The sequence below is a fragment of the Electrophorus electricus genome, chromosome 3 (assembly GCF_041902795.1).
Source record: "Electrophorus electricus isolate QZ-2024a chromosome 3, ASM4190279v1, whole genome shotgun sequence".
Taxonomy (NCBI): Eukaryota; Metazoa; Chordata; class Actinopteri; order Gymnotiformes; family Gymnotidae; genus Electrophorus; species Electrophorus electricus.
The window spans coordinates 38,249,491-38,261,279 of NC_137499.1; the positions used below are offsets into that span (position 1 = coordinate 38,249,491).

General features: G+C 43.5%; 2 protein-coding genes across 9 annotated transcripts in view; both read right to left on the reverse strand.

Moving 5' to 3' along the window:
• wipi1 (WD repeat domain, phosphoinositide interacting 1) overlaps positions 1–3,225 on the reverse strand; it is a 9,545-nt gene extending 6,320 nt beyond the window's left edge. The window contains exons 1-5 of one of the 2 annotated variants that reach the window (XM_027014707.3): positions 2,878–3,225; positions 1,912–1,994; positions 749–918; positions 339–435; positions 1–55 (exon numbers count right to left, since the gene is read on the reverse strand). The exon at positions 1–55 is cut by the window's left edge and continues 43 nt beyond it. In XM_027014707.3, the coding sequence (XP_026870508.2) occupies positions 1–55; positions 339–435; positions 749–918; positions 1,912–1,994; positions 2,878–2,951 (479 nt within the window). In that variant the 5' untranslated portion in view covers positions 2,952–3,225. Of the gene's footprint in view, positions 56–338; positions 436–748; positions 944–1,911; positions 1,995–2,877 lie in introns of both variants that reach the window. The other variant, XM_027014708.3, reaches the window with a different exon arrangement.
• A 364-nt stretch (positions 3,226–3,589) lies between these two features.
• On the reverse strand, positions 3,590–9,234 carry zgc:86896 (actin-related protein 2/3 complex subunit 1A-A). 7 transcript variants are annotated; one of them, XM_081711472.1, is made up of 11 exons: positions 9,078–9,159; positions 8,726–8,878; positions 8,423–8,503; positions 7,931–8,035; positions 7,189–7,411; positions 5,479–5,586; positions 5,181–5,387; positions 4,805–4,958; positions 4,420–4,613; positions 4,205–4,295; positions 3,590–4,052 (listed from the first exon to the last, which is right to left on the reverse strand). In XM_081711472.1, exons 3-11 carry the CDS (start codon positions 8,484–8,486, stop codon positions 4,047–4,049), a joined length of 1,152 nt encoding a protein of 383 aa, XP_081567598.1. In that variant the 5' UTR covers positions 8,487–8,503; positions 8,726–8,878; positions 9,078–9,159; the 3' UTR covers positions 3,590–4,046. The 7 variants fall into 7 exon arrangements, with proteins under 7 accessions (XP_081567598.1, XP_081567596.1, XP_081567599.1 ...); XM_081711470.1 differs by having other exon boundaries at positions 8,423–8,540; XM_081711473.1 differs by having other exon boundaries at positions 8,726–8,833; positions 9,078–9,144.
• Between the last annotated feature and the right edge of the window lie 2,555 nt (positions 9,235–11,789).

An 11,789-nucleotide genomic window follows, 5' to 3' on the forward strand; every position in this document is an offset into this window, starting at 1 on the left:
TTGCCCGGGTATGCCAAGTAGGAGTTGGAATGGTTGACAGACAGGGCGCAGAGACCTGAAGGAACAACCAGAGATTTCACATTTACGGCATTTAGCTGACACTTTTATCCAAAGCTACTTACAGTTATTACTAAACACAACTTGAGCAATTGAGGGTTAAGGGTCTTGCTCAGGGGCCCAACAGTGTCAACTTGGTGGTGGTGGGGCTTGAACTGGTAACCTTATGATTACTAGTCAAGAACTTTATGCACTGAGCTACCACTGGCCCATGCGCCTCAGAGTCCAAGTGACAAGTCCAGAACAAACCCAGCAGCAGCACAGGTGACCTCCCATCTAACCTGAGGGGTTGGCTGGTGTGTTTAGCAGGGTCTTCAGGAGCTTCATGTCCTTTATGCTGTGGATATAGATGGACTCCTCCAGGCAAACAACCAGCCTCTACAGAGTGACCAACACACACACACACAGGGTAAAACCGACTGCGTAAATATAAACTGACTATTTATCGATGGAAAAATTCTCAGGTGCCATTCACATTAATTCATAGTTCTGTCCCTCTCAGTTTCATTTATATAACAAGTTTATCATCTGCAGTGCCACTACCCCGTACAGTTCAGCGTCGCTGTCGGAGCAAATCTGCTCATCCCCATTCCGATACAGTAACCAACATAACTCTGATAATGGGCTTCCGCGATACGTGGTGATCACTCGGGTGTAAGCGGTGCAGGTGCGCAGGGGGGGCGTGCACCACCTGTCGGTTGAGCCGCACGGCGAGGATGCTGTCTGAGTAGCTGTAGTTGCAGATCTCCGTGCCCTTCTTGAAGTGGTAGACGTTCATGCGGCGAGGCGCGGCCTGGCTCACCACCACCACCAGGCTACTGGAGAATAAACGCTCCACGATGTAGGCGTCCGGGCTCTCCGCTGCAGGCCAGAGGCACGACACACACTTCAGAAAAACACACACATGCAACACACACATGGGCCGAGCTGCTGGACCAGAGCCTTTTCAGTGTTCTCCAGACCACAGCAGAAATCATGACAAATGTGTACAGGTAATCTGGACACTAGGGGACTATAGTGCACCATGCATTGCACCAGTTTCCTGTGCGCGGATTAAACCTAGACTGGAACCAAAGTTTGGTGAATCATCACTGGAAATTCAGTTTAGTCTTTAGGCTTCACTTGAGCCAAGAGGTCTGTAATTGTTTACAGAGAAAGACTGTAAACTGAATCTAGTATAAGCAACATTAGCTTGATACATGGATGTATGTAGGATTAAAAGCATGGGGGTAAAAGCACAACAAAATCACCCAAAAGGTTCAATTACCCAGGTGCTCACACACCCTCCTATATTCCAACAGGACACATTACCAACGTGTGCTTATCTCCCTCTGATGTTTACCTGCCAACACACTCTGAGATCATTGTGTTCTCCTATCCCTGGCTAATCTTGGCTGTGAACTCTGGTCCTGATTGGCCCGGGTACCTGTCACACTGCAAATTAGCATGGCTGTTCTAGGGAGGGTCTAACAACTCATATACAAGACAAACTGTGCAAACTTGCAATAAAATTTCCTCTGTGGAAAAAAAACCAACTGTACAACCAACATGTTCCATTAGGGGAAATACCATTGTTGCTGTTTTTCTAAGGGCTGAGTTTAAATTCAAGGAGGTATCCATTACCACAGCACGTCTATGATGCCTTGCAAATAAAGCATCAGTCTGAACTCCACACTGACTGGACCAGAAAACTGTGTTCTCGGTGAGCAGTAACACAGCTTGTGGAAAATCACATGATGCCACGTCCCATGTTGTGCACAGTCATTGGTATCTGCCAGGTCTGCACGCTCTCCGTGTAGCTTGTGTTTGTCTATCTATCCCGGAGTCAGTAAGGCGAGACAAGGCTCTTCTCACCACTCTCATGAATGCACTCCAGTCTGTCCACTGCTGTCACAGAGAAGAGCCGGTATCCAGTTTTAGTGCCCACAGCCAATGACCTGGGAAGAAAAAAAAATTCATCATTCTAAAGGATTTTTGTATATAAAGTATTTTGAGACTGCTTTGAATTTTTTTCCCCCACACAGATGTGTTCTACTACACAGTTCTGATTCCATCTTGTGGTTTTGTGTTTCAACATTCATTTGTAGAAGCTGTCTGGTAGCTTGATGTAGAACTGCAAGGACTGCACCTCTTTCACTTTCGGGACGCCATCCTTATCCACCGGGGGACGAAACGTTTATCTACTACTGGATACACGTTTACCAAAAATATTCCCCACCCCACGTATTTATTTATATATAGTAAACGATCCAACCATAAAAGCAATTATAATGTCTAGACAACGCATAAAGCGTTATTGTATTAAACATGTGAACTTAGTCTCGACCAACATCTGGTTTGCAGTCCTCCAGATGTAGTTGGTCGTGTCAGATCGCGTGTAGCGTGTAACTCACTCGGTTTCAGAGGAAAGGGTATAGTCTGTTCCAACCATCAATAATGCTAATGCTACATCCCTCTTTTCTGACACCCAAAAAATACTGTCACTTCTGTAGCCACCCGAAGCGTTTGTTAATTAAGGACGTGTTGGGGGATTGACTCCCTGAACAGCATGCGTTGGTTTTTTTTTTTGCCACCTCGTGACCAGAAAATATGGTTTTACGCTTTCTACAACAGCGTCCGCTCTATGTGGCGAGCTGGACACATCAGACATATCGTTGCAACCGAATAGCCATCTGTGCATGCGAAATAATCAGAATATACCACGAAAATGCATTCACGCATATGCCGTTAGACACGGGTATTGCAGGGTTATGACTGTGGTCATTCGAGACTTATGAAGCATGATGCAAGCGGTGTTTGTGCGGCCCGGCGCGCGCCTACGTGGAGTCTTGGTTGAAGGAGGCGCAGCCCAGCCCTGGCCCGCGAGGACCGTGGGCCCCGTCTTCTCTCTCCATCCCGATTCCCAACGACCTCCTTGCCTCCCTCCGCCCTGGATCGGAGGCCCGGGATCGGATGAGCCTCTTTTATAAATAGTGGCGAACCGAAAATCCACTAAACGAAAAAAGAAAAAAGAAACCTCAGCGAATTCTGCTATATCCAAATACTCCGAAAGCTTTTCTTCTTGCATTAACAAGTTAGTTTGGTCTTATCGGCTAGTTGCTGGACACCTACAAACCATGGAGCGCCGATCCAAACGGAGCAAAACAAAACCAGCTGATCGCTGTTGCGTCATGGCGGTGTCATATCCTAGTGGGCGGGGCTAAGGTACAGCGTTCTCGTCCGACCCATTCCGGATTGGTCGGATAAACACTGGGACGCGCTAATAGGCTCTTTGTGCGGAAGCGTGTGTAAATAGGGCGTGTCCCCGAGGAAAACCAACGGAATTTTGGACAGGAAATGCAGCAGACTATATTTGGACGCAGATTGGGGCGCATGCAGTATGCAAAAATTATGCGGTAAATTGTACTACATGCAGCATGCAAAAATTATGTCGTAAATTGTACTAAATGCAGTATGCAAAAATTATGTAGTAAATTGTACTACATGCAGTATGCAAAAATTGTTTATGTATTGAACCCACAGAAAACAGATGTAATAAAGCACAACCACACTCGTCCTTTATTTGCTATGATAAGAAGACGGTCATTTTTAATATGTCTGAAAATGTATTACAAAGTCTTAACTAAAAGCCAAGCAAGGAAGTATGTGTAAACCAGTGTATAACCAGTAAATCCTAGACTGTATATGATAGTACATCCTGTTGTTCTGCAGACCTCACCATAATAATTAAGAAAGAACAATGCCTTTTATCTGGGTTATTACAGAAGTGACAATTACAGCAGTATCTTTCTCTAAAGACAAAAAACGTTTATGAGTAGTTATTTGATTTTTCTACGTGGCAGAATAGCAGTCAAAGCTTTGTTGTGGCTGCCTTGTTCTGCGATCCTGTTGGCCAGTGGTCCTCTTGTGTTGTGGTCTTGTTTTGTTGTGGTTCTGTGCAGACATCAGGGCACTGTGCACCTTCCCTGCTATTTCAGTGCTGCAAAGTTTCAGCGCTGCGCAAACATGAACATGAAAAGAAAGAATTAGAAATTACACCGTTGTTTTACAAGATGATTATGCATAAAGATTTCAGATGATCAAACTGAATTGTTGCAGCGTGAGTGGTATTACAGACACGCAAGCATCGGTCCTGAACTTTCAGTACCTTGAGATCCCAGAGAACCATGGCACCATCCAGACCCACACTACTGAACTTCTCCACCTTGGACTTTTGTCCCTCCACAGTGCACAGCTGACTGCATGGCAAACAAGACACGACAGTTTACACTCTGTAAACAACCATGGAATGTATGAACCGTCCTGCCACGTTCATAAAATGAAGGCCTCATAGGCAGACAGGCTCCAGGGTGCTGTACTCACGTGATGCTGTTCTGGTGCAGAGTGTTCAGCTCATTGTCCTCCTCCTCTGTGGTGGCTTTTTTGTCCAGATTGCGGAAGTGCTGCATGGCCGACATGCTGTTTTTGGAAGTCTGTTTGCTGATTCCCAACTTTTTTACATAGTGCAGCTGGCCAGGACCCTTGTATGAGAACTGATAGGGGCAGCAGTCATGGCCCTGGGATGTCCAACAAGACTGACCATTAATCACAGTAGTCCTGTTTTAATCGCTCTACATATAGTTATCTTGCAGTTCAAGAAGATGTTTGCGTAACAGTGAAACAGAGTGGAATATCATTGGTTTGCTCTCTACATAGTGTGAATTGTTACATGTGGTTTTGCACAAATGGACTGATAAGTCAGGTGTACCAGGAGCCTTTGGGCTGGGGTGTGAGGGGGCGGGGCTTGATGATCACATGTGATGGGAGATTGATTACACTTCCTTACCGCAGCCACAGTCTCAGTCTCGTTGATGTGCAGTATGCTCAGTAAGGGAAGCTTGTCTGTGGTCAGCTGTGTAACCCTACGAATCACAGCATCCCCTGATCAGACTGTGGCGGCGCTGTGGTCTGGCTTATACAAGTTCATCATTTCCGTCCCCTCACCCAGGAATTAGATATTATACGATTCAAACATGTTTGAGATCTGTCGGCTATCAGCCGTCTGTCTGTGTCTATAAAACTCATATAACTAGCACTGCACTTTCTTTTTTCTCACCGGTTTAAAAAAAAAGGCTGATATTTACTCTTTCCCCTGGGGTGCGTCGGCCACGCTGATGGCACTGTTGTGGCTGACCCAAGCCAGGCTGTCTCCAGAAGGGGAGAAGCTGACACTGTGAACCCAGCCGCCACAGTCTTTGTGCTCTAGAAGCACCTCCCCAAAGGGCATCTTGGCCCCCCATGGCGTGGGGCCTGGCTTGTCCTCAATTTCCTTAATGTAGGTAGAGAAAACTCTGCAAAAAAACGACCCAGGTCATAAATGTAGCCATAGACTCGTAATGCTGTGCAGTATAGGGAAGCGTTATAATGGGAATGGGCTAGAACCTGCAGTGTAGATCTGCTGAACCAGCAGCTAACAGGATGTTGTTGGGGTGCCAGTCAAGGCAGAGCACGGTAGAGCAGATGCCTTTCTTGATATGCTTACTGAGCCACCTGCAGAGGTGAAAAACAGGTCGAGTCACAGAGTGACCCAAGCAGGCTCTGAAAAGGGAGCCTGGAACACGGCGCACCATTCCATGTGGTCTCACCCACCCAGAATGAATAATGAGCTGAGTCAGGCGTGGAGAAGCAGGGGATGCACAGCAACATGCAGAGTGGAAAATGCACTGGGAGGACTGCTAATCACTGCTGGAAAAACTGCCGTGACTCCTGCAGTAAGACCTCAGCTCCTCTACTGATGGATGTTCGTAATGAATGCAGCAAAAGGGGGTGAATGTACTGAATGAATCGAATGAAAGCTAAAAGGACATCAGGACTGGGATTTCTAAGAACTCCCAAGTGCTTATAACAAGTGATATAACGAGTACTATAAGGAGTGCTATAACCAGTGTTATAATCAATACTATAACAATTCTGTATTGATGTTTGGCACAAAGGCAGTGAGTGTACTATGTTAAATGAAAACTAATCATAGCCCCCTGGAGTCACTGATCACACTGGCGTGATCAAAGCACATGATCAGCTCAAGACGTCACAGCACAATAACAGACAAGCTTAACATTGTTGTCAACATGTGTTGATAGTGCTGGCTTGAGCCGCCATTCTACTTGTATATAGTTTGATTTTATCTCAATTATACATTTACATTTTCATATTTGCAACCTGTGTTTTCATTTTCTGTCCTTAAAATGTTTCATTGAGTATGTTTGTCTTATTTATAGTAAAAAAAAAGCATTATTTTTCAAATCCGATTTTATGTGTTTTGTGTGTTGTTTGGGTTTGACATGTTGATAAAGTAGGTCAAAGTGAAAAAACTCGTCTACGTGAAGTTATATAGGTGATGTGGTGCTGAAAAAAGATACCAAACAATGGCATAGTAAATATTATGTAAGGTGGTATTGTCACGGAATGCTCCCCCCATGAATCACATGGTATGGCCTGCCACATTTCGTTAGTTGCCACGCCCTCCATGACGGCACACACCTGTACGGGGTCAACGTTGATTGTATGTCTGTTTATTTAAACCCCTGTCAGTGTGAGCGTCATTGTTAGTGTTAGTGTAATGTTAGTGTCAAGGAGTGTGTAGCCACTGTTAATATAACCTCACGTTTGTATCATTTTATGTTGTCATTGTCACTGTTTATATTGTTTGTGTTCCTGTCTATTAGTGTTATTATGTGTGAGTGCCACGAATGTCCTTTATGTTTAGTTATTAAATGTTTCCCTTCGTCAAGGGAGTCTGTGCGTTCTGCTCATCGCCCTGCGACACTCGGGCCGATGACAGGTATATAAACATTATTTAAGGTGGTATATTAGCATTATTTAAGGTGGTACATAAACATTATTTAAGGAGGCATATAAAGGAAAAATCTGAAGTATTCAAAAAAGGCCAAAATAGCCGAAGGCTCCTAAGGGTTAGACTCCTAAGGGTTAGACTCCTAAGGGTTAGACTCCTAGGGGTTAGACTCCTAAGGGTTAGACTCCTAAGGGTTAGATTCCTAGGGGTTAGACTCCTAAGGGTTAGACTCCTAAGGGTTAGACTCCTAAGGGTTAAACTCATGCCCAGTGTAAGTTTGGGTGAATCCAGACTCTCACCAGTCATTCTCTTTCTCAAAGTAACACACGGAGATGAGTTTTGCACCACTTCCAAGCGCAAATTTGTTTTCCATGGGTGACCACTTGACGCACGTGGCAGCTCTGTTGATGCGGACCAGGACCAGCGTGGGCTTCCACACACCATCCTTGAGCGTCCACACGTAGGCGTTTCTGTCTGAGGCACACGTCACAATGCGGTTGGACTCCGGGGCCCAGTCAATTCCTGAAAATAGTAAACAAATTAATAAACTACATTCTAACTAAGATGATAAATGTTGCAGGTGATAAATATGTGTGTGTGTGTGTGTGTGTGTGTGTGTGTGTGTGTGTGTGTGTATGTATATATATATATATATATATATATATATATATCTATATATATATATATATATATATATATATATCTTCTATTTAAAATATTTAAATCTATTGTCTTTCACGTTTCTTTTGTAAACCACCTTGCAAAATCAGTTAATCTGCATTGCCTTGCCTTATTATATAATCCTTAAAACAACTTTATTATATAATTGCACAATTATAACATAATGTGAGGTGTGAGTAGATTAGTACACCATACAGTGCAAAACAAGCAGCAATCATATTCCTGTGACTACTGTGCTATTGTTAAGATTTTGATTTCAGTCCAGCGCCCTTTGCAGGAATGTGTGGCGTGTTTGTTTCAGCAGGCAGGTATGTGATGTAATTGAGTTAATGGCTAATGTGCTGCTCCGTGTAACTATACCTGTGATTCGTCCACTGTGCTCCTTCAGTTCGTGGATCTTACTCCATTCCTTTGCTTTCTTGTGATAAATGTTCACTGTGCTGCTGTTAGGACTGATGGCAATTTCTGAAAAAGCAGAGACATCTGGATGATGCTCTCCAGTTACACACACTCACATTACCAGCGCGGGCAGGGGCACTTACAGCAGAGTGCTAATATGTGAACCAGAGAAGTGGACGTCAGGCTACATGGCTCAACGCAGATCGATTAGGAGATCACAGGATACTGAAATGCTGACTTGGCATGAGTTAAATCTGAATGTGGAATGGTAAATCTGCTTTTGTTACTTTGTAACTTTGCATCTGAGCATACTTTGATTCCACTTGGGGCAGATTTAGTGGATGACAATTACCAAGGAAGAAAAAAAAATGATGTAGCCACAAGCAACAACACGAGGACCTCGAAGGAAAGCAGTCCATGTCGGATATTTCAGGTGTGCTAGTTAGCACTTACGTGTTCGATCTTTGTTCCAGGCATGACAGGACAGAGGCTCCAATCCAAAGCTGTACAGGGACATGTTTCAACAAAGAGGCTCTGGAATGTATAAGACATACCACAGGCAGTGTGAACTCTATGGAAAAGCACAGAAACAAACAGTTGACAAAAACTACGAGATAAATTATCCACACATCTCCAGTTAACATATCCAGTGTTTGCGTAAGTCCAGTTAGACACAAACCAGCACTGTAAGTATATGCAGTTGAAAACATTGTTCCACCATGTTTGTTTAAGGTTATGCATGGGTGTGTTACATGCCTCAAATTGTTATCAAAATGGTACAATCTCTGGGAATTCCAAAGGAAACTGCCCTGCGTCCTTCAGTCTCATACAGCGGCTCTCACAATATAAGAGCGACACAAATTCCTACATCAGTACATGAAGCAAAACCATCTGCTTCCTCTTTATCATCTGACACAACCATGAAGACCACAAATAAATATACTGTGCACTTATCGAGTGATCAGCTATAAAATACATTCACAGTATGCAATACAGTCTCAACCATGTTACCTCCCATCACAGTATCTAAATAGAAATAAATATAAACTGTTTCATAAATGAACTTCTGTGAGAGGCAGCGATATTGTTATGTTTCTGTGGGGCTCACCTGTCCGTAGAGCGTGGCAGACGGTGACTGGTCCTGCGCCCTCAGGCAGGAGTGCTGCTCGAGGCTGGCGGCCCGTGGACTCTGGGCAGTCAACACGAATGAAGCTGAACAGGGAATGCCTGGTGAAGAAGAAGGTTACAGAGACGCCACTGGAGGAGGGTGGGAACAGGGGCAGGATAGGGTGTGGCTACATAGCCAACAGCACCACCTGATCCAGTCTAGGCTCCTTGGTGACTCTGGCTTACTCACACACCATCTGGAAAAGAAAAAAAAAACCTTTTAATTGTTTTAATGATAGGAAATATATATTCAATAGTGAAGCAAGCACAATATCAAGCTTTTTTTTTTAATCAAGTCCTTTAAGGATATTAACAGATCAAAGACAAAGAGGTCTTAAATGTTTTTCATAACCCATGCTTGGGTTCCTTGCACTCACATACATTCTCTGAAAAATACTGGGATAAATACACCTTTAAGGTTGCAAGCGTGTTTTCATGCTTGAGATTTGAAATAACAATTAGGATGGGACCCTTTAATTATGCTTTTTTTTTGCTGAAGCCCAAATAAGTGTTTTGAGAAAACTGCAGAAATTAGGTACACAGTCCTAGATCCTAAAGCTCCTTCAGTGATGGATCCCCCAAGGACTAACCTTCAGCACAAACATCCAGCTCTACTGAATTATATTCAAAACAACCAAATAATAACATCACAAATATTATGTCTACAAATAAATAACTTAATCCTTGCAATATTAAATGAGACTAATATTACTCACCCACTACCCTCACTATGTGTATAACTGATGCTGGAAAATAAGCTATATTCATTCATTCCTTTAGTACTGTCCATCTGCCCACTCATATGAATTTAACAATTATAGGAAACTTTATTTTGAATAATGTACATGCTGATGACCATTTTCATATGGCAATATTTCATTTTCACCCTTGGGGTGATTTGTTTCAGCAGGAGTGAACGCAGTAATCGCATTTGCATGTGAACCAAAACAACTGCACCGAGACCCTTGAGAAAAGGTGTTCTCAGTCCAGTCCCAAACAAACTCTGGGGCGGTTAGTTTGTGGGGAGAACGTGATCTGACCTCGATTAGGTATACACCACAAGTTTGAGCCAGGTGTACTTTGCATTATGGGATGCAGCAGAAAACAGTAAACAGACAACTGGCTAACATTTGGCAGCTAACCAGAGAAGGACTGTGAACAAAATAACCTACTACATATTACTTGCATATTGACTGGGCCCCAAATCATGGCCAAATGAAGTATGTGACCAAAATAAATTTTTATAGTATGCAAAAGATATCCGGATGACATACTACTCTGATTAAATATTCTATAATATAGAGTAGAGCTATCTTTTTGGCGTACTGCATCCCATCATGCAACAGTGGCCTAAAAGCTTTCACAGGTGAGCGGAACATTCATACATTCACGTATATAGTAAATAGGAGGTTATTTCCAACATAGCCAAGGAGAGTAGAAATATACAGTAGTCCAGGACACAGGACCTTCTTCCTGTATTAATTTTCATGCCCAGACAGGTGTGCCAAAAAGTGGAGAGAATGTTCTCATGTGGTGTTTTGTGATGCATTTTGGTGTGTTTGGATATTTCCTGGTATAAAACAATCCAAATCAAGGGGAAAACACCCCATGTTTACAAACTCATTAACTGATTCGAACTAGAGCAAGCAAGCTATGGTCACCAATTCTGCCCAGATGGTCACCAATTCTACCCAGATTCTACCATGCCAGGGAGACTCCCTGTCTAACCAGATTACAATCACTTGAGTACTGATGTTCTACACTGGTTCCCTTCTAATCTCTCTCCTCATATATAGATTGCCTATCCCTGACTAATGTTGCCATTATAACATGCATACCGCATGTGTTTTTCTTCTGTTGGCCTTCCTGGTTATCGATCTCTGTTTCTCCCTCAGACTACGCCTCACTCCTAGTCCCTTGGCACCTTCAGGATTCTACCTACTGGTTGTGACCCCGGATTGGATAGACTACTCTCTGCCTGTTGATTTCCCTGTTACGAACGCTGAATCTGCATAGTTTATCTGCCGAAAAAGAAATAAAAACCTCTGCTTTTGGATCCGAACATACCTGTGTTCATTACAACTGTAGGTGTGTTGGGCTGCATCCCTGTCATAACCAGCTCTATATGTTTCATACATCAGGTTCCCTGCATCTCATTGGTCAGTAGGTCTGAGATTTGTGTTGTATAGAGTTTGTCAGCACAGTTTTAGTATGTGTTATTAAAAGCTAACAAAATGGAATCACTGCTGTGTAATGAGTCTTCCATCTATGTTTTTTTTTTCTTCAAAAATGGCAGTAAAGCTATCCAGCTCCACTGGTGTCAGAAGTGAGGGCTCCTGCTACAGCTCCTGAAAGAGGCCAAAAAGAAGAAAAGCAAGAGAGAGAACCAGCAGAGCAACTGTATCCAGCAAGCACAGTTCAACAGCACCGTTCAGCAGAGTATTGTCGACAACCAATGACAGCAGTTTGACACCAGAGCTAGCACTGCAAGAACCACAGTGGCAGGGATTCCACTGTCAAAGGGCAAAGGTCAAAGCCTGCTGGGAGCTACAAAATGTAGTTCAGGTAGTGGTAGGTTTTCACAAGAAATGCACTGCCAAACAACAGCCCCCAGCCAGGCAGGATTAGAACATAACCAACTACTCCACAGAAG